Source organism: Podarcis muralis, chromosome 3 (genome assembly GCF_964188315.1).
Source record: "Podarcis muralis chromosome 3, rPodMur119.hap1.1, whole genome shotgun sequence".
Classification (NCBI taxonomy): domain Eukaryota; kingdom Metazoa; phylum Chordata; class Lepidosauria; order Squamata; family Lacertidae; genus Podarcis; species Podarcis muralis.
This window is the reverse complement of record NC_135657.1, coordinates 97,127,462-97,154,066: the sequence shown is the minus strand read 5'-3', so window position 1 is coordinate 97,154,066 and position 26,605 is coordinate 97,127,462. Positions and strand designations below refer to the sequence as shown.

The following is a 26,605-nucleotide window of genomic DNA, read 5'->3' as shown; positions in this document are numbered from 1 at the left end:
ACTGCTAGGTTGGCAGGAGCTGGGACCGAGCAACAGGAGCTCTCCCGTTGCGGGGATTCGAACCGCCGACCTTCTGATCAGCAAGGCCTAGGCTCTGTGGTTTAACCCACAGTGCCACCCACGTCCCATTTCATTTAGAAGTACCTGCAATTCAAGGTATTTTATATGCAGCCTAAACTTTGGCTAATGCTGCATCTATCGCTTTTGGTCTGACTAGATGAGATCAGGCTTTGTGTCAAATTAAATGAAAGTGTTTTGTACCTAGGAAGGCAGCTGCACATTTCCCTCTTCTATAAAAAAAGCAAACTGGGTAATAGAAAATTAAGTTAATAAAATGAGATTGCTGTAGGAGAAGAGCAGCTTGTTTTTCCCACCTCATTCTATGAACCTAATCACTGAACCATGGTAGACCTTTTTCTTTTAATTTTTCTCCTTCAAAGACATTTACCATTCTTCATGTTATAATGCTATCCTTACAGAAGCAAACACTCAAGAAAGATTCTATTAGGATAAAACACAGGGCTGGTAATTGTGAAAATTAATTTAGGAAGAATTAGCTTTTCTTTTGCATCAAATGACACATTAAGCAATCAACATAATCTATATTGTATTTTGTGTATTATTGCAGTGTACAGATTGTCATTAACACAACTACATGTGTTAGTTTATTCAATAATTCTATTTAAAAGCCTTTGCCTTATTCATTCTGCATACAGGGATTATGTTGTGAATCCCTAAATGCTGCTCTCTTTCAGATAAACAGAGGAGGGTTTGCTCTTCTTAAATTCTAGAAGACAACCTCTTTCCAGCAGTAACCATTTACCAATGAACTCTACTTCTGACATGGGCTAGTATTTATTTATTTCAGTCAATAACCAGTTGAGAAGGAGGAAAGAAAACAAAATACACAAAACACAGTATGATACATTAAGTACAGTATGGAATACAGAATGGTCTTTATCTCTAATGTGAATGATGTTCCCAGCGCTGCAATCTCAGATGCTATTCTGAAAAGACATTCTAGCGTATAAAGCCCATGTGATGTATCATTCGTGCTTAGCAATCTCTCCTTTTGTTGACTATTATTTTGGACTTTTGTAATAATTATAAACTTTATTAAGGGCTGGATTCAACTAAATACTCCTGAGAGCAGGAACAACAGGACTTTTCTCCCTTTCATCCCATTGCAACCCCCAGTTAGGTTCCAGAAGGTCAGAAGAACACCCAGAACAGCACATGTGGGGAAGAAAAAGGGAGATTGTTTTGTTGCTTTGATGGTTGTATTAGCGTGGTGTTGAATTCCACCGTATATAAAGTATCTGGTGGAATTGGCCTCTCAGTGATTTAAGTCTCCAAACGAAACTTAGAGAAAGATAGTAGTTCACTTTCTTTCCAAGCAGAGCTATTCATAAAGGGCAGAATTTGTCTTTTCCAAGCAATCAAACCAAACAAAAAACCCCTCTCCCCCATCTCTTCTGTCACTAACATTTAGTTCATTTGAGATGACCATCTGAAAGAAAAATAAACACTAGGCCCTGAAACTGAAATAAAAATGGTTGTGTCATTAGCTTCTTAACATCCTAGCCTCCTACACAATAACCTTTCTGTTGGTATAATAGGGCTTTTTAAAGTGCTGTGGAATTGGGCAGAAATATAGCACAGGACAGAGACATTGAAAGGTGGAAATCAAGATACTCTTTATTGGGTTCCCTGGGCTTCAGGATAAGTAAGATGGTATAACGTACACCTTGCAGGACTATGGACAGCTGACTGTATCCAAGGAACTTGCCCCAACAAAGACCAAACTCCAAACAATTCCTAATAACTTTCTGTGCCTTGATTACTCTTCCTTGATTCCATGCCCATGAATGAGGAGTCAAGATTTTTAGAATAGACAGCCATCAGGCCTAAAGCTTAGCATCTTTCAGAGCTTCAGGTTCCATGCTACCAGTCTCAGGCTTGAGCTCAAAGACTGAATCTCCACTCCTGGGGAATCTCCTCTGGTGTGGATGAGAGAAAGATGGACTCAGCCAGCTCCCCTCCCTCTGTATCTGAGAACAGACTGCTGCTTGAGAATGTAGAAGTTCTGGGCATACTTTCCCCCTTAAACTTTACATATACTCTGCTTTGCTACATCCCCCTCTTGTTCAATTAGTCTATCCCCTGCAGGTGCTCCAGTGGATTGTGAGAACAAGACCAAAAGTGGGTCCAATGGTGAAGAAGGCAATTTCCGCATGTGAGGGAAGGTAGCCCATCTAGAAAAAGGAAAACTCTGATCCTAAACCTCTGCTGCCTTGTAGGGGACATCTTCAGGAGAAGAAAAAGCTAAGATGCAACCTGATACAAATCGATGGTTGGATGGCATCTTGTAAGCCTCCTTCTGTCAACACCTGCAGCAAAGCTGGTGCCAAACGTTTTGCTCTGCTTTCCTTTGGACCACATCAGTGAGGCCGAGTGGCAAGTCTTCTTGTCTGGGCAGCCTATGACCTCCATACACAATACCCAGGCTTGAGCCCCAGAGAGGCCACATTTATGTGTTACCATGGGATCTAGTTCACAAATAATTTATAGATACAGTGGTACCTCGGGTTACATACGCTTCAGGTTACATACTCCGCTAACCCAGAAATATTGCTTCAGGTTAAGAACTTTGCTTCAGGATGAGAACAGAAATTGTGCTCCGGTGGCGCAGCAGCAGCAGGAGGCTCCATTAGCTAAAGTGGTGCTTCAGGTTAAGAACAGTTTCAGGTTAAGTACGGACCTCCGGAACGAATTAAGTACTTAACCCGAGGTACCACTGTACTGAAACAGGAAGAGCTGATGATAGGAAAGTTGAAGCCATCCCATAACAGCCTAATTCTAAAGATGTAAATGAAAAATTAGCTTCCTGTGAGCTTGCCCCCTCCCCATCACATCTTGTTCTTCCTAGCTTGAAAAATTAATTTGTATGTATTCATATGTTCTTCAGGATATATTTAATGGATGCACATTAAATACAAGGCTACTCTGTTTTCCCACTTTACTGAAAATGCCATTGTCTTTCCAATTACTGTCAGTTTTATTTCACAGCACATAGATCTTTTCTGTTAGAAATATAGTAAACTATATGAGATGTTTGCTATTTATTATAGGGCACAGGAATTGGGTTTTTTCTTCTTCTGCTAGAAACAGAACCACCCACTTAAATGGGGAAAGTCAGAATAAGTACAGCTAACATTTTCTTTCCGTTGTGGCAGAATATGAAGAAACTGCAGAAGGAAATGTAGTTTGAGTCAATGAAACTCACATTAATGAAACGTAGGAAAAAGCTTTGAGAGGCTTACTTTTGGTGGTCTCCAAGAGCTCTTTGTCCGATAGATTTTAACAATGACTCCGGATGGACTGCTACCTTTGGTGATGTTTTGGGGCTAGTGTCGGAATCTCCACTCTCCTCATCTCCCATGGCTTTAATATAACTTCCACTTCTCATCCTTCTGCAGGGAATCTCCTCATCTTTACCACCAGCAGGGTACCCTCCCCATTCATCTTGAGGCACCTGGTACAGTATATTACAACAAGCACAAAAGAGAAATAAATCTCATCTTGCCATGGAACCCTTTTAAGAACAAACATTTATGATGAAGAAGGAATAAGCATTTGTCATTATTACATAAAAGAGACAGTTTTAATCGGGCCGTTAAGGTATGAAGCCGTTACCATTCTGCTGCATTTGACGTGAGGTGAATGCAGACAAGTATTTAACAAGTGGCAACCTATGCCGTAGTGGCACAAAATGGGGAGACTCTACCACCCAGTGTCACAAAAGATGCAGATGTGTCGTAAAGTTCTCCTCGTCAAATCAGCTTGCTGTGACCATGTTAAGTTTTTTATTTGGTAAATAGAAATCTTTATTTGCCTTTTAGCAGCTTTCAGAAAAACCAATGAATGCTAAGACCCAGGAAACCTGCATTCTGATATGCCCGTAATGTATAAAAAGTCAGAAACTAGAGTGAAGGCTCAAACATCTGGGAACTACACTTCATGATGCCTTGGTGAATGAATTGCAGTGGTGTGCGATTGTCAATTAACGAGTGACCAAGTTTTCGATAAATAGGGTTGCCATATGTCTGGATTATCCCGGACATGTCCGGGATTCGGCCATTGGGAATTGTGTTCAGGTGGGAGTCCCTTTAATGTCCGGGAAAATACAGAAATATGGCAACTCATATCAGAAGTGGTGATTTCCATGGGGAAAAAAGCTCAACAACTTTTCAGTCCAAATTTTCACTTTCTGAAATATGGCATAACATAAATGGAATCGTAGGAAAGAAATACAGTTTGCTTGCACCTTAGCTTCCCCCCTTAGAGTTTTGTTTGGAATAAATTCAGATGAAGGGTGGGGCAAAGGAGGGTTTGTTTCTCGTCCCTTAACCCTTCTTCTCTCCATCCCTTTTTTCTTTGCCCTGAACCAGCTAAGGGGATACATTGGAACAGAAGCAGTCTTCCATGCATGTAGCACTTCTTGGACTGTGCACATGAAACAGATACACACCCAAGAGTAAATAGTACCCAGGGCGGAGGAAGAGGGTGGTTCTCCCTGGGTGTCATCACTGAGGGGGGTGACATTCGCTGCGCCACCCACCTGCGACTCCCAAGCCTACCCTGAGCTGTTGGGGGAAGGGGCAGAGCTGTGCCACCTTGTCGCTGGCCTTCCTCCCCTTCCCCCTTCATTTTGACAGCTTGGGGGGAGGCTTGGGAGTTGCAGGCAGGTGGCACACCATTGCCCCCGCTCCTGGGGGGGGGAGCCTCCCCCGAGCTGTAAAAAGAAAGTGGGAAGGTAGTAAGGCTGCTGGCAAAGCGGTGCGGCTCCCACACCCATCCAGAAAGCAGCCTGCCATGGGTGGCTCGCTCTGCCCCCCTGGGTGGCTCGCTCTGCCCCCATGGGACGCTTGCCTCGCCCCCATGCCCCCACCCCTGGGTACCAGAGCAGCTAGCTCCGCCTCTGATAGTACCTCCCAGCCTTGTATTACTTTCAATAAGATATGCATCCAGGTGCATACTGATGTTTCTGGATACCTTGGAGGTGTCACACATGAAGCCCTCCTTGAGCTAAAAGGAACTACAGAACCTGACTGATACCTTATCCATTCTGGGTAAAAGCCCTGACCCTGATCAATGATTGCAGTTACTAGGCAAAGAAGTGCATGTCTGTCCCACTTGTACACAGAGAGCATTGGAACCAATTGAGGCAGGATAGGTTTTGTGTTATGGGTAGTTAAATAAATACAGAAAATAAGTTAGCTTCTTGAAACAGAGTTGCTGGTGGTCTGAAATCTTCTCCCAAAAGGCTAGGACACCACAATTCACAAAAGGCAAGGACACCATGAATAATGACTTTTCTTAATAAGGGAAGATATATTCATGCTACCCAGGAATCTATTTTGCTGCAAAAAAAGTACCAATTCTAAAACTACCCCATAGAGAGTTTAAAACTTTTATGTGTCATTTTTTAAATACCTCCCTGATTAGTAGAATCTCAATTAATTCCCTTGCATTATATTTGGAATCAGTGGATGTCAGCTCAGCACTGAAGAGAACATGAGAGTGATGATGAACTTTGCTAGCTATCAAGCAGTTATGACTGTCTAATTACATGGTGGTCATATAATTCAAAGGACTGTCACATAATTCAGAATGAACTAAGGTCCAGGCAAGATTGGAAATGGCACTGTGCTGCATCTAGACCTGCATTTGCACACGTCCAGTGCTCATTGTAGATATACATAAATGATTCTTTACATAAATGGTTCTTTATCATCCTAGGTTTTTATTATTTGACCCTAATCAGGGGCAAGCAACTATTTTGTGCCTGAGGGCTACATAGGTGGCTGTTGGCCACAGGGAGGTGGGAGTTGCCACTCACCCACACTTAATGTAACACATATACAGTCAGATTCATTCATAATCACATTCACACTTAATTAATATCTGATTTATAAAGCAGTCAGAACAGCCCTTGCATCTATGCTGTTTCTCAGCTGGCAGGGAATAGAGAATATCTAGGCTGGTATAGGACTGCAAACTTTTTCACAAGTGCAGCAAGGAAGTTTTAAGTCTCTTTCACTTTAAGTGAACAGAACTGTTGAACTGAATTTGGAAAAGAACAACAGACATGATTCATGTTAGGAAGAGCTACTTTAGTCAAGTATTCTGCTGCACCTCAGCTAATCTACAAGTATTCCTCTCTGGAAGGCAGGTAATTTGTATGGCCTTTATCGAAATGGCCTTTGTGCAAATCCATGTCATCTCAACTTGCTTGCTGTGGAACGGCTTCCTGTCAGGGGCCGGAGTCAGGGGCAAGTCAGCAATAAAACACCCAGAGTCAGTTAACACTTTATTCAAAGAAACCCAAAGAGTGCAAGTCTAGTGATCACAGCAACTCTTGCCAGTAGGTCTTGCCCCAGTGAGCCAGTTGTGAGGACCAAAGGTCCCTGCCTTCCCACCCGTCTCTAAGGTTCCTTCCCTGGTTCCTTCCCCAGCAGCCTAAGACTCCTTCGTCTTGTCTCTCTTGGCTCTGCCATTTTCATTTCTCTCTGTGTTCTGGGAGAACAGTGGGGAGGGGAGCTGGTCACAGCAGGAGGGAGACACTCCCTGCCTTCTTCAGCACCAGATGTCCACTTTGGGCTCTGGGGAAGGTCACCTCGTGAGCCAGGAAGACTCTCCAGGGTGCTCCCAATATACACAGTTTTAGTTACACATGCGGAGGCCCAGAACCTAACCCCCACATAAATGAGGAGCTGCCTGTATATTGCTTGATACTGTACATGCTTTATGGGAACCCACATCCGATTCAGCTACAGCTTCCACTGCTTTTAATTGGCATGAATTGTGTCCTAATGCAAGGGAGTAGGTTTGCTTGCTTTGGGCACCTGATAAAGCAGGGGTTGCCCTCTGGACATTGTAGATTACAATTCCCATCAGCCCGGCGAGTGTGGCTGGTCAGGGATGATGGGAATTGGAGTCCAAAATATTTAGAGGGCACCATGTTAGCCACATCTGCAATAAAGTTTTCATTTTCTATACAATGGTACCTTGAGTTACAGACACTTCAGGTTACAGATACTTCAGGTTACAGACTCTGCTAACCCAGAAATAGTACCTCGGGTTAAGAACTTCGCTTCAGAAATCACGCGGCGGCACGACGGCAGCAGGAGACCCCATTAGCTAAAGTGGTACCTCAGGTTAAGAACAGTTTCAGGTTAAGAACGGACCTCCAGAACGAATTAAGTTCTTAACCTGAGGTACCACTGTATTAATATAGTATGAATAGACCTTTACATGAATCATCCATATGCTGTCTTTCCTATTTGGCTTTCTGTATGATGCTCCCACCAGGGACACACATTAGAAACAAGCTACAAACATATGTCAACACACCTACAGAAATTAAATTCATATGCTTGTCCCACAGTTAGATCATGGTCATTGTTATATCTGAAATGTTACTTAAGAATTCAGCCTCTTCAGTATGGCAATTCTTCTCTTACTATACTCTTATTATACTCTTTGAAGTATAATGCAATATACTTCAAAGGGCTATTATAACACATCTCTCTTTCTCTTCCAGATCAGCAGCAAAAATCTGTCTACTTGCCCTGAAAAGCATCAAAGTGCCTTTTAGCTTGTGTAAATAGTTATTGGTGCCTAAAATTCCCATCTGAAGAGTTTGCATCTGCTAACTGGGAATAATTACTCTAATTACCTACTTGTAACAAGTGTTGATATCTATAATTTCTTTAAAAAGCCATTTCCTGTTCTAGATATTAAATCTTTATATATATATACAGTTTAACACACAAAGGACTTTGTATGACATTATAGTGCTTGATGTCCAGCATGCGAAACTCATGACAGAAGCAATGCCCGCATCATAATAGATACAAACCACTTCAAAACACATGCAAACTTAAGGCTGAACATCAGTTGTATTCTATAGTGTGTGTTTTTTTAAACCCTTCATGTCATATGCAATATGCATGTACATTGAACCCAGAGATTTTTGCCTGGTATAAAATGTCTTATATTTGGAAATGTTCAAGACAATCACTATCTGTCTGATTATTATTGAGTGATTATTACTTTAAAAATACGTCCATTGACTTTATGTTAGGAAATGTGCTCTCAATGTGACCGTTGGATTAGTATCTGTATGAGGAGAAACTCAGAGTTATTATTCGGAAGTGGGAGCTAGGGAAACAGTACTTCTTTTTAGTGGATGTGCTTATTTTCAGGCTGAGTCATTCATTCATATATAGGCAAGATTACTTTAAAATGAAAGTCAATAGTGTATTACCATTGCATTTCCCAAATGTTAGCGGGAGTAGTAATGGTGGGAGGAAGTTTACTACTTCCTTTCTGTTTGTACGTTTCTTTGAAGTGTTTTTTTTAACTTCCTCCAGGTGTGCTCTATTCTAAAAAGCAGACAACAGCCAGTGAGCCCCAGACACATACTGAACGTACTATCTAAGCTGACATGGAATCATAGAATTGTATAGTACTACTTCATCATCAGTACAGTGGAACCGTGGTTCTCAAACTTAATCCATTCCGGAAGTCTATTCCAAAACCAAAGTGGTCCAAAACCAAGGCGCGCTTTCCCATTGAAAGTAATGCAAAACGGATTAATCCGTTCCAAACTTTTAAAAACAACCCCTAAAATAGCAATTTAACATGAATCTTGCTATCTAACGAGACCATTGATCGATAAAATGAAAACAGTAAACAATGTACTGCAGTCACACAACCAATCAATCAGTAGCTGAACTGGGTTCCACACAGTCACAAAAACAAAAAAGCCACAAAAAAGCAAAATAAATAGCAAAAACAGACAGACCTCAGCGTAACACTCAAATTGGAAGCGTAATACTTAAAACGGAGCATGTTCGGCTTCCAAAAAAAATTCGCAAAATGGAACACTTCCAGGCTTGCAGTGTTTGGGTTCCAAGTTGTTTGAGTATCAAGGTGTTTGAGAACCAAGGTACCAGTGTAATCATGTAAATAGCACCCATTGTGTCTGCCACAAAAGAAGCTGAAAATATCTAGGTACAAGCAAGGTCAGGGCATGAGAACACTGCAACAGAAAAGCTGGATATAGGGAACTACATGTAAAAAAACAAATTCTCCATCACATCTGCTAAAGTTTTAGTTGTTTACACAATGCTGAATTCCTACAGAAAGTAATCGATTCAGGCATGATAATACGGGTCCAAGGGTTTCTAAATATTATCACTGGCTAGAATACGCTGCTGTTTTATATGCCATCATTGCAATTTATGAGAAGTACGGGGCACACTGATCATCAAAGTTTGTACCAAGTACAAAGACTTCAGTAAAGCTACAAGAGAGCACTCACAAAGTGGATGGCATAGTGGTTCACATGAAGATGCTTCTAACTTCCTTTCTGTCACGAACAGGAAAAAGATGTCAACTGAACAATAACTTAATATGCCATATGCAAGCGATATAAAATAAAACAAGCACTCTAAAATATCAACCATTGTGTATTGTGTGTTACAGGACCTTGCTCTTCATGGTAAGACCAGTTCCACAGCTAACATGGTGGACCTTTTACAGTTTTCATGATGAGGCAGGGGATGTTTTTGGTTTTTTTAAAAAAGCTTGAACTTTTGGATACTCGGGCAAGCAATGCTAATTACACATCTGCAAGATGTGGCCAACTTTTGATGGAAGATACTGTTATGAAGGCTAATGCTTGCATGAGGTACTCAGTTTTAGAAGATGAAACAGCAGGTCTTTCTGGTGTGGAACAACTGTCTCTAGGTGTATGATTTGTGGAAGAAAGTGATGGAAATACATCTGTACATGAGGAATTTATTGAGTTCCTTTCAGTCTCAATACTAGTTCTGACTTTGGACTGGATCTCAATGTTAATTGGACAAGAATACAATGGTTGCTCAACCATGGTAGGAAAGGAATATGGTGTTCAAGCACAAATCAGGGCAATTTACTGTACACTCAGGCAACCTTTGTCCACTCCTCATCTCACAGAATTAATCACACAACAGATTATCCTAGCTGTGTAGCTGATGTTTGTACTACAGTTGGCCCAATTAAAGCCATCTTAAATTTTCCCGTGAGAACATCCAGTGATGGCATCTAATATCCAACATACCAAAGGCTATGTAAAACATAGTGCACTCAAAAATACGAGAGTATCTGTGTGTTGACAGAAAATTACATAAGCACTGTGTTGCAATTCAAGCAATTAGCACTAGATTAAGCGACATGAAGACAAGACAACTTTCATGTTGTGCACATCACAAACATCAACTTTCATCAATTGTCTTGTGATTATAAGCAAATATTATTTGATCCTGGAATCTGTCACCCAAGCTGTGCAATCTGTGAAGTTGGATATAATGGGAAGGAGAGCACATATACAAGTGTTTCTGGAAATAATGAAACATCCAAGGGAAGCTAATGAGGAGACCTTTAGCATAATTATAGAGATATGTCAGTCAATGTAGAACTTAAAGCACCCAGACAATCCATGCAACAGAAAAAATGCTGTCCCTCATCCCAACCAATCCACAGAATAGTTCTATGAGCAGTCCATCTACATGGCTGCCTGTATTTGCTTATAACCTTGCTGAGGACTCATTACCAACCTGCTTACCAAAGAAATACATCTATTATTGTGTGCCATAGGCAACATGACTGGACCATGCCAAACTGTTTCCTATTATGGCTATCCTTATGGCACGTTCTTTCTCAGCTACACCACGCACAGGTAAATGATCCTTTAGCACTTTGGGCAGGGTGGAAGACATGTATATGTTCAACAATGAGTTGAACTGATTGTCTGGCTTTTGGTCGAGTGTTGTTGAGTGTCCATAGAGGAAAAGTTGAATACATTTCCCAAGGGGAAATTTGCAAATGAAAGTTATGGAGCATTTTGCCCCAGACCCTCAAAGATTCCAATCCATTTTTGCATTATAATTTCGTTTATTACTTTATGGACAGACAAGCATTGGTTTCAGGCCTTACGTCAGGCATTCACCACAACTAAGGCAGATTCGGTGTAAAGGGTAAGAATTTAAGCCTTAAGGGTTTTTAATTTGGTTTAGATTCTCACAGTAATGCTGTTCAGTGGACAAATTGAAGCCGTACATCTTTCATGTGCCTCACACTGTTACTGTTAAATGGACAAACAGAGCAATTTGTTGGAAATTCGTTCTGAAATGTATAATCTCATGCAATACAATAAATCACCAGCAGGCACAACCCAACGTTGTTCCTTGTTGTTTCTCTTCAGCAACATGTAATGGTACATGCAGTTTAGTTGTAGAAAAGACTGCAAATACTCAAGCCAGCAATCTGCAGCTGCACATCAAAGAGCTTGCCCCTACTCCCCGAACTATTTCTGTGGACACCTATAGTTCTGCTAGATTCAGCCCATTTACTCCACCTTCCATTTTTTTATTTTCTAAATTGACAGTTTTTTCATTCTGAATTATGACATCAGAATAATGCTGAATATATACTGTATGTATGATTTAGCATTCCAGCAGCTACTTTGTAATCTTCTGTTGTGCACGGTGCCTTTGAGTACATTGTTTGTCCCAGTAATGAGCATTCAAATATCACAAATTGAAGTGTAGGCTTCTTTTGGGTTCAAATTTACTATTAAGACGATGGTGCACTGTTGCTTTCAAAACTAACATTTAAACCAGGAACCAAGCAGAGGGCCTTCTCGGTAGTGGCGCCTGCTCTGTGGAACGCCTTCCCATCTGATATCAAAGAAATGAACAACTACCGTATTTTTCGCTCTATAGGACGCACTTTTCCCCCTCCAAAAATTAAGGGGAAATGTGTGTGTATCCTATGGAGCGAACGCAGGCTCCTTGGCTTCAGCGATAGCAATGCGAAGCCTCCGAAGCACAGAGGGAGTGCTCCCTCTGCGTTCCGGAGGCTTCGCGTTGCTTTCGCTGAAGCCTGGAGAGCGAGAGGGGTTGGTGCGCACCGACCCCTCTCGCTCTCCAGGCTTCAGCGAAAGCAACGCGAAGCCTCCGGAACGCAGAGGGAGCACTCCCTCTGCACTTCGGAGGCTTCGCATTGCTATCGCTGAAGCCAGGAGAGTCTTGCTCTCCCGGCTTCAGCAAAAGGAACCCGAAGCCTGCGAGTTCCCGCTGCGCTCTGCAGGCTTCAGGTTCCTTTTGCTGAAGCCGGGAGAGCGAGAGCTGTGCAGCGCCCCTTCAGCCAAGCGGGAGGAGAAATGGAAGGGGCTCCGTTTCTCCTGCCACTTCGCTGAAGGGGTGCTGAGCAGAGAGGGGGAGATTTATTTTTTCTTGTTCTCCCCCTCTAAAACAAGGTGGGTCCTATGGTCCAGTGCGTCCTATACAGTGAAAAATACGGCATATGACTTTTAGAAGACACCTGAAGACAGCCCTGTTTCAGGAATTTTTATATGTCTAATGTTTTACAATTTTTTATGTGCTGTAAGACACCCAGAGTGGCTGGGGAAACCCAGCCAGATGGGCGGAGTATAAATAATAAAATTATTAATATTATTATTTAAAATATACGTTCAAAATTCTGTGAATTGTTTTCAGCTAGCCAGGAAACTTTTCCAGGTATTTCTTGGTAGCAGCCTGGCAAATGTTGCTGTTCCTATTATTTTGGAACCCTGAGCTCCCATCATTCATCTAGCAGCCTTAGAAGTTCTCTGCATCCGATTATTTATTCAAGCCTTATACATTTTCTGAATAAATTAGACAAACATTATTGGCAAATATCATTGCAGACCAAAGGACTCAAACAGCGATAGGTTAATCTAAGCAGTGTGAACACAGTGATGGAGGATAACAACAACTGAGCAACATAACTCTCTAACATCTCTAACATAAGATCTAACAGCCAAATCATATGCATGTTTATGCAGGGCCGCACTCAATATACTATGGGAGATCCATGGCCAGGATACCATATGGGCTTGGTGCTATATTCTTTCCTTTGCTGTGACTGTATTGTATAATAAATGCTTAAAAAAAAAAAAATACTAATTAGCAGCACAACATAACTGTGTTGAAATAAAGTAGTACAGGGAAAAGGTGTTCAAATCTCATTATTTCCCTAATCTGAATGCCTTCCTCAAAGCTTCTATTACCTCCTCAGTGAAAAATATAGAGGCACTCATATGTTTTGTCCCACAAAGCCCATAACAGATTTAGGCAGCAACTGAGATAGAATAATAGTATGTGTAAGCTGGTGGGATGGCTAAAGTTTCACTCTCCAGTGTCTCTTTCTGATCTTCAAGCAGTGGCGTAGCGTGGGGTGGTTGGCCCAGGAACAAAATTGTTAGGGGTGCAAATTTCAACACCCAGTGCTGCCTCAATATAGCTGTGTGTTTCCATCTCTGGACTCTGTTGAAAATAGCTTCTCCATGCAAACCAGGGACCTCTCCCGATAACAGAACAGCTCTTCTTTTCTTATCTCTGCAGCTGCCATTTCCTGGGTGACACGGATGCTGTTGGGCAGTTAAATGTGCATGCATACCCTGTCCGTTTCCCTCGCTCCCGCCCTGCTCTACGTGGCCCCGGGTACTGGCAACCCACACTATGCTACTTTCTTCAAATAAGTACATGGAGTTGCTAATTACTGAAAAACAACAACAGGAAATCCATTTAGATCAGGGATCGGAAAAGTTTTTGTGGCTTGGGCTGGTTCATGGTCCCGCAGACGCCGCGGTGGGCCAGTGTGTGTGTGTGTGTGTGCGTGCGTGCGCATGTGCAAATGCTATTTTCAGTGCTCCTTCTGGTGCGGAGGAGGCGTGCGCAGCTTCCCATTGGCTGTAGGAGCTTCCTGCAGCCAATGGGAAGCCGGCCAGCATCATGGAAGGTGGTCCCTGCTTGATCGGCTCCGTGCCGGTTTAGTGCGGTGCATGGGAGCTGATCGAGCGGGCAGGGGGTCCATGGGGCGGTTAAATGACCCCCATGGGCCACTTGCGGCCCATGGGCCTTAGGTTGCCGACCCCTGATCTAGATTCAGGTAGGTAGCTGTGTTGGTCTGATGCTGTCAAAATAAATAAATTAAAAAATTGTCCAGTAGCACGTTAGAGACCAACTATGTTTGTTCTGGGTATAAGCTTTTGTGTACATGCACACTTCTTCAGATAGGAGAGCCTTCTGATTATGAATCACCTGAGTCATGTCAGTTTATCCCTCAGGACTATATTGGGAAATGGGGGCAGACATGTCCATGGGACAATTAAGTATGCATAGAATTGCTCCTATAATTTCCTTTTCCTAAGAAACGTCTGATATCAGAAGAAAATAGATGTAACGAAGGGCTTGACAACGCATTGCACTCAAGTGTGTGTAACAAAGCCTGAATGACATCTTTAAAAGCAGCTTCAGGAAAGGCGAAATTAGTTGAAGAATCAAGGCAGGAGGACAGGGGCAGTCAGAAAATTCCTGCAGGGGCCGTTTGTAGCAAAGGAGAGGCATGCGGGGGAAAGGTTAAGCACCCTTTCTCTGCTCTAGGCTCCCCAAACCACTTACCCACTTTCAGCTGCCTTTAAGAGATGGTATTGGGATTCTGTACACGGTGAGCTGAACGCAGTAGGCATTGTTTGTACTTATCCCTTATTGAGCAAGGCAGAATTTAGATGCATGCAACATGCACACTGTTCAAAGAGAGCAGCAATGGAAGATCCAAGACCCCACAGACTCCACTCAGGGAAGTCAATGAGGAGCTTGGTGATTAGCAGCTCGTGAAAGGGCAGGAAGTGGATTCGTGCTGCTCTCTTGTGGGTTGTAAAAATAAATAAATACAACAAGATATCAGCTGAAGATACCATGAACTTAAAGAAATAAGAAATAGAATAGAAAATAGAAATAGAAAAGAAGAAGCTTTTATGTGAAATTACTAAAGTAGTGATATGATAATAGGATTATGTTTAAATGATGATCTATTACATGCCCAGTTTGATTACTCTTTCCTTTTTGATTATTCTGAACATCTTGTTCTTATGTTTTATTCCAAGGTGAAAAACTAGAGAACTTGACAGCAAATAACTCATGTAAGGCATGCACATAAAAAACAACAACCCTCCAGTGCTCTTATAACAGTGAGTTCCGATATATATATATATATATATATATATATATATATATATATATATATATGACATTTAGCTCCTACCTGAAGGTAATGGCATGGCCTCAGGGAAGGTTTGATTTCCTGATGAACTAGAGGCTTATCTAGGTTAAGAGATGACTTGCGATAAGCTTCTTTAGCCTGGCTTACTGTAAGCGTAGACCAAGAACTCCTTTTCATGTACTTGCCATCAGGGGCCATCGCAAGCCCTTCACAGGCCGAGCACTTCACATCGTTGTTACTTTTAGAAGTCTTTAATGAGAGGTCCCCAAAATGTCCCTGAAGAGCTTCAGGGTAGCAATGAGAAATATGGTCCGGGTGATGCCTGTTTACAACACTAGGTGTTCGGTAAGTGCTATCACTATCCAAATTGTCGTCGGAGCTCCACCAACTGCTCATCCCAGTTTTATGCTTGCCCTCAGGTTTCCGCTCTTTGCTTTTACTTCTTTTGCTATGTTTAGAATGATGTCCGTGGTGGTGGTCATCTCCTCGGCCATCTCCCTTTGTCCCGTTGACATTGCTCTTGGAAGATCCTTCCAAAGAATGAGATTTCGTGAAAAGTTTTTGGACTGAATGAACAAGGTGACGTATTCTCCCTGGGCTTTCACTGCGTTGTTCGGTGGCCGTTGAGGTCCTCTGGTACTGTAGGGTATGAAAACCATCCCTGTGGAGAGGAAGCTGCTTCTCAAACTGATCCAGCAGATTTGCAGGGATCCGGTTAATCTTAGTGTTAGCATGAGACATGGTGCAATCGTCCCTAGTATCGTAATGTGAGGTGTAGTGCATTCTGGGGAAAGTGCTACTGGACATATGATCGCCCATAACCATGGGCATCATCATGCATTCTGAATGGATGGAGCTTCGCGGCGAGCAGCGATGGTGGTCCATCGGGCAGCTCTCCGTGGGGCTGAGAAGATATGATTGCCTTGACTCCTGGCCATGGTGAAGATGGTCGTGGGGGTGTTCACAATCTTCAGGGGATGCTAAACCACAAGTATGAGCAGAACATAGCTGTGGCTGGTTGTGACTGCCAGATAATCCTTTCATGTTCCTTGAAACAGGAGAATATGATTCCTCATCGAAGTGCTGAGGAGACCATGAGTATGGCTGGTCTGTTGACAGAACACAAAGAACACGTATCAGTCAGATAGGAGAGATGCAACAGCAGGTGTACTACAAAGAAAAATGGTGCTGCAATTATTACTTAATTACTAAAATTACAGTCACTTAGCAAACAATTTACAGAGTCTATATGATATACGACATCAACTACAGGACAGGTGAGCATGGCTTGGCCAAAATGTTGTTGTGGGCCAAATGGGGAGGTCTGGCAGATTCATGGCTGGATATTTCTCACCACTGGCTTGTAGAAGAGAAGAAGAAGAGTTTGGATTTGATATCCTGCTTTATCACTACCCAAAGGAGTCTCAAAGTGGCTAACATTCTCCTTTCCCTTCCTCCCCCACAACAAACACTCTGTGAGGTGAGTGGGGCTGAGAGACTTCAGAGAAGTGTGACTGGCCCAAAGTCACCCAGCAGCTGCATGTGGAGGAGCGGAGACGCGAACCCGGTTCACCAGATTACGAGTCTACCGCTCTTAACCACTACACCACACTGGCTCTCAAGCTGGTGCCAAATGTATTACTTTACTTTCATTTGGTTCACATCAGCGAGTGGGATCTTGTCTTCTGGGCAGCCCAGGACTTCCATAGACACTGCACACTGCTTGTGCCCCAGAGAGATCACTTTGGTGATGCTACGGCACTAAAAACAGCATGGGAGGTAGCAGTTATGAGTTTCTGGTCTCTGCAGTCGCAGCAGACGCTGACATTCTCCAGCAGTTTGACTCCACCCCCAGAGATTGTCTGTTGAAACAGATGGATGCCAGCATTTTGACCAATAAGATTATCCAAATGTTTAGCAGGCTACTTGATAGTGTCACAGATATAATTTTTAGGGCTCAGTCTAGCTAATGTGACACAGTTTGCACTGCAAATTTAAGTCGTTCTCAGTAACTAAATCCTACTAAAGAATGCATGAGTAAATTATGAGAATTGAGCTGTACAGGTATGACTGAGTTCAACATGTACTTAACTCTCTTTCATAGAAATCAACATGACTCAAAAGTTAAAGTGCAAAATATAAAATTCCTGCCTTCTCACCAGCAAAAGGTGACATATGCTACAGAAACATTCGATTCTTCTACATTTAATAACTTTCCTCATTAGTTTTCAGGGAAATCTAATGCCCAATAAACACCAAAAAAAATGACTTCTAATTAAGTGTGTTTCTATTGTGTTCAGAGTTTGATTAATTCTTTTGCTCAATGTTAGACAAGATCTTGCAGCTGTGAAATTCTACAAACAAATCAGCATGATTGAAATATTCTAAAATTCTCAAAAATTCAGTTTATTAAACTTTTCAAAAGGAAATTAGCATCTGAGCTGGGAGAGCAATCTTCACAAGAGCAGCCATACATTTCAGTGATTATACTTTATGTTGGCTTCTTCACAGCCTTTTGACATATTTCCTTGAGAAAACATAGTTACTGAAAACTATTGCAAATGTGCAATACAAATAAGTAGTGGATTCTGAAAGAAATAGAAGCCAGAGAATACAGTCTTGCCACACTATAGCTTCAATGGATTGACACTGAAGTATCATTTGATGGGACTCACAGGATCTGATCTAATGGATGATGATGTCAGTTTCTTGGCTATCATGTGAATGGCAATCGTCTCTAATCTAGGGGGCCATTCAGACTCTAGAGGATTCATTGAAAGTGTAATTGGACCCTCTTTTTCCTGAGCAAAACAAAAGTGCAGCCTTGTGTGCTACACAAAATAAAGGAACTGACATCCCAATAGGTTTTTAAAAGAAAAAAGTACATCTAGATTTCCCTGAAATAATTAAAAAAAAACAAAAAACCAAACCAGTACCAACCCTGAAAAATAAATCTCTCAATGCCCTTTGCTTCTCTCCCACATTTCTTAAGCAGCAGAGCAGCTGGATTAAAAGGAGAGCCTATTCCCCTTCTTTGCCCTCCAAGTTGCATCCCCTGCCAAGTCCCCAATGCACAAAGGTACCTAAATGGGACAGGGATAGTGGGATTAGAGATGAGAAAGGACTTGTCAGCCGAGGAGCAGCAGCAATGGCATCTGTGTCTGTGCTGGCGTGCTCAAGGAAATATAAATGTATTTTAATGTTTGTGTAACTGGTGTGTGTGTTTGTGTGTGCAGCAACCAACTTAGAAGCCCGTTTTCGGCTTTAAATGGTATATAGGAATGAATGAATAATATTATCCTTTTTTCTGTCCATTCATCCCACTGCTCTGACCTTTTCTGGTCACCACTTGCTGCTGATCCATTCGGTTGCTGCTTCAGATGTCTCTGTTTACAGCTTCCAGCAGGCAGGAAGAAAGAGACTTGAGTGGCCACCGTGGCTGTCAAGTGACTTCACTTGCTGTGATCACGGTGGATGTATCTCTGTTCTCCAAGGCAGAAGGCAAACAAAGGGATTGTAGGAGGGAAGTGAGCTCTAAGGCTGTACTTACTGTAATTGCCCCCTTCTTCCCAACCCCAGCCAACCCGGCCTGTTTCTATCTCATGTGTTGCTAGGGCACTCTCTTTGACCTAAGAGTAATCTGAATCACTATAACTTGGCTGTTGGAGACAGCCTTGGACCCTTGCCAAAACTTCCTAAAGATGTCAAGTTGTGGGTTTAGTCAGAGTAGAGTATATATGGGGAAAGAGGGAAAATGGTAGGCGAGGCTGAAACTTTGGGCTCTTCTGAACTCCCAATGCATTACTAACATGAAGGCTGGGAAGTGTTCCTCCTGTATATTGAGCAGGGGGAATAAGAAACGACAGCTCCCAAAATTGGTAATCTAAATGTGCTCAGAAGACTTTGTTGCAAGGAGTGGAGTTTTATGAAGAGCTCTTCTCCAAAGGTCAAGAGAGACCCAAGCCATGCTAAATCAAGGCAGGCAGGCGTGTGTGAGTATGTCTGTGTCCGGGCACACAAAGAAGTTCATCCCTCTCTACTGGGAATATGAACCTTCTCCATTTCATTTATTATACTGATAAGATATATAGAAATAAATGTCCACTCGCCTATTCACAATGGCTAACCTAGATGAGTGAGTTGCCTACTAACATTTGTGAATATCTGCATGACACTGAATTACTTTAACTGTACTAGGTTAATTCAAAACATTAGGGCTTCCCCATTCAAACACTTTACCCTCTAAAACTTATTTCCTTTTCTTAGAGCCCTGAAACACCCATGAAGATACGACTGCATAAAATAAATAATTGCTGAGCCTTAGTGACATAATTTTCATCAATGAAAACTGCACATGAAAGAAACACTCTGGAATTAGCCAGGTAATAAGTACTTGAATTAAGAATGGTTAACTCCAATTATAAAGAAAAGAAATCATTATACTTTGTTTTGTGCATTTTAAAATGGCTATACTTGGAGACAGAAAGCATTACAGAATGAATACACCACACACACACACACACACACACACACACCCTTCTCCTGTTTCTGTGACCTGCTGGTGAATACTATTAGAGAAGCCCTGTCTGCCTTTACTTAGCATCACAAGTTTGGCAAAGACCTATTATAATCTGCTGCTCGCCACCTGAGGAGACACAAAGGTATTCTCTGCAGAATCTAATAGGGATGAGGAAGGATTTCAGGCTGATACACATTCTGGAGCAAACCCACCCCTTCCGCCACTCCCAACGAAATGTGTGGGTTGGAATGCAGTACACTCCAGAATACGCAGTACTGCAAAACTTGAATGAAGTAGTTTGAGGGCTGCTCTTTTTTTCTTTTAAACCCTGAACTGCTTCCAAGCTGCTTGGAGCCACTAAAAAGCATGGCACTTTTCTATCCAAACCAAATTTGCTCCTATCCCCAGCCACGACTGCTTAAAGGTTAAGAACAGAAGAAGAGAGCTCTGCTGGAGTAAATGCCTGAGAGATGCCCCCAGAAGGAACTGAAGTTTGTCCTCACCAGCTGGTATTCAGAGAGCTGCTTGTTCTATTGGAGTTACAGCAAAGACTTGTGGCCTTCCCAAGAGTCCCATCCAGAATAGTCAATGGTCAGAAATGACAGGAGTTGTAGCTCAACATTTAGAGGACCTCAGGTTCTCTAACTCTGACTTACACTTTGCTACCATGGCTAAGTAGCTATTTGAAGGCATATCCTCTATGAATTTGTCTAGTCTTTTTTAACACCACATTATAAACTAGGCTTATTAAGCCCCTGAGGCTGAGGTCCTCATTAGCCCAATCAACCCTTTACAGCAAAGAAAGGGCATTAACTGTCCTCCATCACCCAGCTGTTTTGCGCTGCACAAATGCCTCAGGTCCAAAATTGTCCTCTGAATCTGTGATCTCTCCACATTAGTCACCTCCTTGCCATGACAGAAAAAGGGAACTAATGTTTCACAGGCGCAGCTGCGTTCAGAATTCACTTCTGAGGCACAGCTGAAAATTCATGTGAAGATATTGGATAAAGCAACAGTTTGAAAAGTGTGGCTCTGCCTCCATCGCAAACCTTTTACAAGTGTCTTCATGTAAAGGCACGTAGCTTCAGCACAAATGACATGTTTACAGTGGCCATTTCTGTGACAACATTTTCATGCACGCCAGAAACCGATTACCGGTACTTAAGCCAGCTTCACTGAGCCCTGTCAAATAACTAGATGTATGTACACACACATAATGAAACAAAGGGTGGAGTCCAATATACCTCTAAGTCACTTATTCTATCAGTGCAAGGATTTTTGCCTGTACAACCTTCTCCCTCTCTGCTGTCCATGTACACACTCTATATCTGTTCTAGGGGTTACCCCAAACCCTCTGGAGCAGATCTGGGGACAACATGGCGGAGGGGAAAGTTTGAGGTATAGAAAGTTGCAGGTATTGGAGGTATTGGAAAGAGGTATTGGAAAGTTGCAGGTATAGAGATTGGGAAAAGGATCCTTGCACTTTTCTCCCATTCAAGGTCTATGCTTGGAGCGTCTTAGGGCCTTCAGCCTGTGTCTGGAAACTTGCCTATTTTCCATCTTAGCTTCATTGGCTCCGTCTTGCTAGGTTAGGGGACTGAGGTTCTTAAAAAAAGAAAGAAATCAAATTCATCTGCAGGCTTTAAATTTTAAATTTATTACACTACTCTATTTGCTCATTATATTGTTGAAATTCATGAAACAATGCTATGCTTCTGGTGCCATGTTTGGAGTAGCAGGAAATGATTTCAGAAGGGCGGCTGCTGCCTTCTCTCATCACCTTGAGATATCTCATCAAATATCAATACCTTAACACTCAATGGTTTCTTTTAGGATCTGGATAAGTATTTTTGCTCCTTCCTTTCCCCAGGAAAGAGAAAGCTACAATACATACAGGGGTTATTTCCAAGCCATTAAAAGTTGGCTGAGTCTTGTTACTGTTCTGTGTGAGATTTCAAAGGTAATTTACCAGCCTAGTAAAGAGTTCATCTCCTTCAGGGTTGGGGAATTTGCAGCCTTAAAGATGTTGTTGGATTACAGCTCCCATCATCCCTGACCAATGTCTGTGCTGGCTGGAGTTGATGGGAATTGGAGTACAACAATTGACTGCTTATGTCCTCTTCTTTTTCAAGTGAATGGTCAGAATACCACCTCTTCTCATGTGTTATACCTTCCCCAGAGCGTTACCTGTCCTGTGTCCCTCTTACTTCCTTTATATCCTCACCCCAACAACTCACAAAAGTTCAATTAACATATGTCTTTCATTGTTTCTTTCAGTTACTCTTGTCTTCCTCTGGAGAACATTTCTTATGCAGTGTCGATAGGAAGGGATGTTAAGATGAGCTTTAAACACACTGAAAGCATGATTTGAAAATGGTGATATAATTCAACTAATGGCACAAAAATAATTTCAATACTACGGAGGACTTCAAAACTGTGTTTTTTATTCTTAGCAACAAAGTCATAGAGCCTATCTTGCAGCTAACTGAAATATTGTGAAAGCAAGTGAAAATGTTGAAGACATTCAAAACAAGCACACTGAATGCTAAAATCAGCCTCTTTCCTACTGAATGAAAAACCAATTTCATAAGCCAATTGTAGCATCTAGGTATGAATAAACCATTCTTACATGACATATTTTCAGAACAATTCTAATCTTGATTACAAAACTTATTGGATGCTAGTGTAACCCACAAGGTGGAAACATCAAAACTCTTCCTTTTTAGTATAGTTCTTACTATTTTCAGCTCTTTTTGGATCTGCAATGTAATTCATGACTTTCATAGATCATTGTTTGGTTACTGAAGCCACTGTGGATTTTGAGAAATTTGTAATAGCAGTGAGAGTGTTTGACTAGGACCAGGGAGACCTGGGTTCAGATGAGATATGGGCTGAGCAGCCTAATCCTGCCCCACTTCAGTATTTCTGGTGTTCAGTACATCACATTTTTGCAGATTTTTTTGAAAGAATATATGAGAAGCCAGCATACAATTAAAATATGCACTTTTTGATGCAAAATACACTTTTCAGTGCTTTTATCTGCAAAAATATGTTTCGTAGATATGTTTTAGGCCGGGCATCCCCAACCTGTGGCCCTTCAGATGTTTTGGCCTACAACTCCCATGATCCCTAGCTAACAGGACCAGTGGTCAGGGATGATGGGAATTGTATTCCAAAATATCTTGAGGGCCAAAATGAGGAGACACCTATTTGCCTTGGCCTTTGACGCTTGAGATATAATGGCATACCATACAACTAAATGGTTCCAGTAGCACAAACACTTTAGGCTGCACAATAGAACTTCCTCTACCTGCATCCCCCTTAAATCTGTTTTGGAAGATTGAGGGAAGGGGAACCCAGAATATAATTAGGAAGCACGCGGGGAGGGGAGAGAGGGTCCAACAAATCCCTCCCATATCCCTAGTTTACACCCCTGCTTGGCCATGAGTTCACTGGGTGACTTTGGGCCAGAGATATCTCTCAACCTAATCTGTCTCACAGGCTTGTTAGGAGGATAAAATGGAGAAGAGGGGAGAACCGTGTATAATGTTGCCTTAAGCTCCTTGTGGGGAAAGGCAAGATATATGTGTACAGTAGTTAGTAAAATAAAAAATACATACACAGTCACTGGGCCTTTTTATCTTGTATTCTGTTCCCATCCTTCACCACCCCTCACATAACTCTGGTTCCCTGTTTATCATGGCCTCTTTTTGCACCCATCTTGAGGGCTCTGAAGGCATCTTCCTCCTCACATGCCCATCAGAATACTGAACTAAATTGTGTGTTGGTCACACCATAGACAAGGCCCCACCCTAGGAACCAACCAGACGGGGTCTCTGGATGTTCTTAGGAGGCTTGGCCTGAGACTTGAGTACTGCTGTCCCTTTTCTGTGTGTGGATTTGAAATGAATTACATGATCTTCATGTACCATCCATGTAGAGTTTAGGACACTGAGCCCTAACCCTTGTGAAATTCTCCTTTTCTATATACACAGAGCCTTTATCTAACAACAACAACTGAGGGAGCGTCTCCACCCCCATCGTTCAGCCCGGACACTGAGGTCCAGAGCTAAGGGCCTTCTGGCGGTTTCCTCACTAAGAGATTACAGGGAACCAGGCAGAGGGCCTTCTCGGTAGTGGCGCCCGCCCTGTGGAACGCCTTCCCTTCAGATGTCAAGGCAACAGGCAACTATCTTACTTTTAGAAGACATCTGAAGGCAGCCCTGTTTAGGGAAGCTTTTAATGTTTAATGCTATATAGTGTTTTTAATATTCGGTTGGGAGCCACACAGAGTGGCTGGGGAGACCCAGCCAGATGGGCGGGGTAAATAAATAAATAAATAAATAAATAAATAAATAAATAAATATTATTTATACCCTGCCCATATATTCTGTTCCCAGCCATGTCCTTACAACCTACCCCAAGAAATAAACTTTATCAATGGGATTCGGTACTGGTGCTGTGGAATGACTCATACGGTTTATGTAGCATGCCACAGCATCATCTCATCAGTGAGTGCCAGTCCTAAACAAAAGTAAACAAAACATTTTTTATTTGTTTGTACAGTGGTGCCCCGCAAGACGAATGCCTCGCAAGACGGAAAACCCGCAAGACGAAAGGGTTTTCCGTTTTGGAGGCGCTTCGCAAGACAAATTTCCCTATGGGCTTGCTTCGCAAGACGAATTTCCCTATGGGCTTGCTTCGCAAGAAGAAAGCCCATAGGGAAATCTCCGGGGACCTCTTTTAAATGCTGGTGGTGGGGAGCAAAGCCTTTCCCCCACCTCCGGCCTTCAGAAGAGGTCCAGGAAGGCCGGTGGGGGCCGAAGGCTTTGCTCCCCACCGCCAGCATTTTAAAAGCAGTCCGGGATAGCAGGGAAGCGCTTCCCGCTATCGCGGACGGCTTTTGAAGGCAAGCGGGGGGGGGGAGCAAAGACTTTCGCCCCCCGCCCGCCTTCAGAAGAGGTCCTGGACCTCTTCTGAAGGCGGGCGGGGGGCGAAGGTCTTTGCTCCCCCCTGCCTGCCTTCCCGGGAGAGCGGAGAAAGGCAGCGCGTTTCTCCGCTGTCCCGGACGGCTTTTGAAGGTAGGCGGGGGGGAGCAAAGACTTTCGCCCCCCGCCCGCCTTCAGAAGAGGTCCAGGAGCTCTTCTGAAGGCGGGCGGGGGGCGAAAGTCTTTGCTCCCCCCTGCCTGCCTTCCCGGGAGAGCGGAGAAAGGCAGCGCGTTTCTCCACTGTCCCGGACGGCTTTTGAAGGCAGGCGGGGGGGCAAAGACTTTCGCCCCCCGCACGCCTTCAGAAGAGGTCCAGGACCTCTTCTGAAGGCTGGCGGGGGGCAAAAGTCTTTGTCCCCCCTGCCTGCCTTCCCAGGGGCTTTTACATCGCCCCGGACAGCGGAGAAGTCCTCCGCTGTCCCGGGCGATTTTAAAATGCCGCCCGCCAGCATTTTAAGATCGCCCCAGACAGCGGAGAAGTCCTCCGCTGTCCCGGGGTTTTTTAAAATGCTGGGGGTGGGAAGAAAAGCCCTTGTCCCCCCCCCCCCAGCCTTCAGAAGAGGTCGGGGACAGACTGTCCCCGGACCTGGTCTGAAGGCTGTTTCCATAGGAACGCATTAATTGATTTTCAATGCATTCCTATGGGAAACCGTGCATCGCAAGACGAAAAACTCGCAAGAAGAAAAAACTTGCGGAACGAATTAATTTCGTCTTGCAAGGCACCACTGTATACCTGCCAGGCACAATTTCAGAACTGGGGAGGGGGGGGGGAGCAAAACAAATGGGAAGTATTGCAAATAATACATGTTGAGATATGTTCCCCATCCCACAACAAGCTGTGTATAAATTTCACGAAATAAAGAAATAAATACCAACTTTGTAACACCTAGAAATAATCTAACTTTGCTAAGTGTGGGGCAATAGCCCTTCACACGGAAAGCACAGGGTTTAATGGATTTGTGTGTCAAGCTATTATTTTCTGTGAGCTGCAGAGGAATTATGGCAAGAGATGGAAATTCCTGCAGATGTCTTCGCATTATTACAAAAGTAATCTTTCACTGAGATGTTGTACTGATGCAGTGTGCCTTTTATTTATGAAGATGCTAGTTATTTAACAAGAGCATTTCTTGCATTGTTACATTGCCTGTAAACACTTGCATAAATAATGGCCTTCCAGAGGGGAAAATATAAATCAAAAGTGTGGTTTCCAGTATCAAAGGAATCCCAAAGCAATTAAACAGAGTCCTCACAAACAGACAGAAGTCAAGACACTTGAGAAGAAAGCATACTGAGTGCAGATTCCTATGTTACCCAAGCTGTATGATTATCTATTTTACATGTCTATTTCCTGCTCCCCTCCAGTAATGTATGCAATGGGAGGGGTGTGTGATGTAATGATATTTCTTGCACATTACTGTGCAAGAAATCAGTTACAGATAGGTAGCCGTGTTGGTCTGCCATAGTCAAAACAAAAAAAATTCCTTCCAGTAGCACCTTAAAGACCAACTAAGTTAGTTCTTGGTATGAGCTTTCGTGTGCATGCACACTTCTTCAGATACACTGAAACAGAAGTTGCCAGATCCTTCTATATAGTGAGAAGGTGGGGAGGGGTATTACTCAGAAGGGTGGTGGGAATGGGTGATTGGCAGATAGCTGTGATGAGCCTGTTGATGACTCTTAACGACTGCAATAGGTCTTATAGGAAAAAGCAAGGGGTGAGAAGGTGAAAAATTCAGCAGCTTCTCTTTCCAGTCTATTTCTGAAATTCCTTTGTTCAAGATCTCAAATTTTCAAATTTTCAAGATCTCAAAGTAGCTGTTTTACTACAAAGGAATTTCAGAAATAGACTGGAAAGAGAAGCTGCTGAATTGCAACTCATTACCAAACTTAAAACCATGGAGAGACCTGGTCTGAACAAAGACATTGGATTCTTATCTCA

General features: G+C 42.8%; 1 protein-coding gene across 5 annotated transcripts in view; it reads right to left on the bottom strand.

Moving 5' to 3' along the window:
• DLGAP2 (DLG associated protein 2) overlaps positions 1 to 26,605 on the bottom strand; it is a 395,598-nt gene that overhangs the window by 71,931 nt on the left and 297,062 nt on the right. For all 5 annotated transcript variants that reach the window (XM_077926383.1, XM_077926382.1, XM_077926384.1 and 2 more), the window contains 2 exons: positions 15,202 to 16,268; positions 3,324 to 3,535 (listed from right to left, as the gene is read on the bottom strand). In XM_077926383.1, the coding sequence (XP_077782509.1) occupies positions 3,324 to 3,535; positions 15,202 to 16,268 (1,279 nt within the window). The remainder of the gene's footprint in view (positions 1 to 3,323; positions 3,536 to 15,201; positions 16,269 to 26,605) is intronic.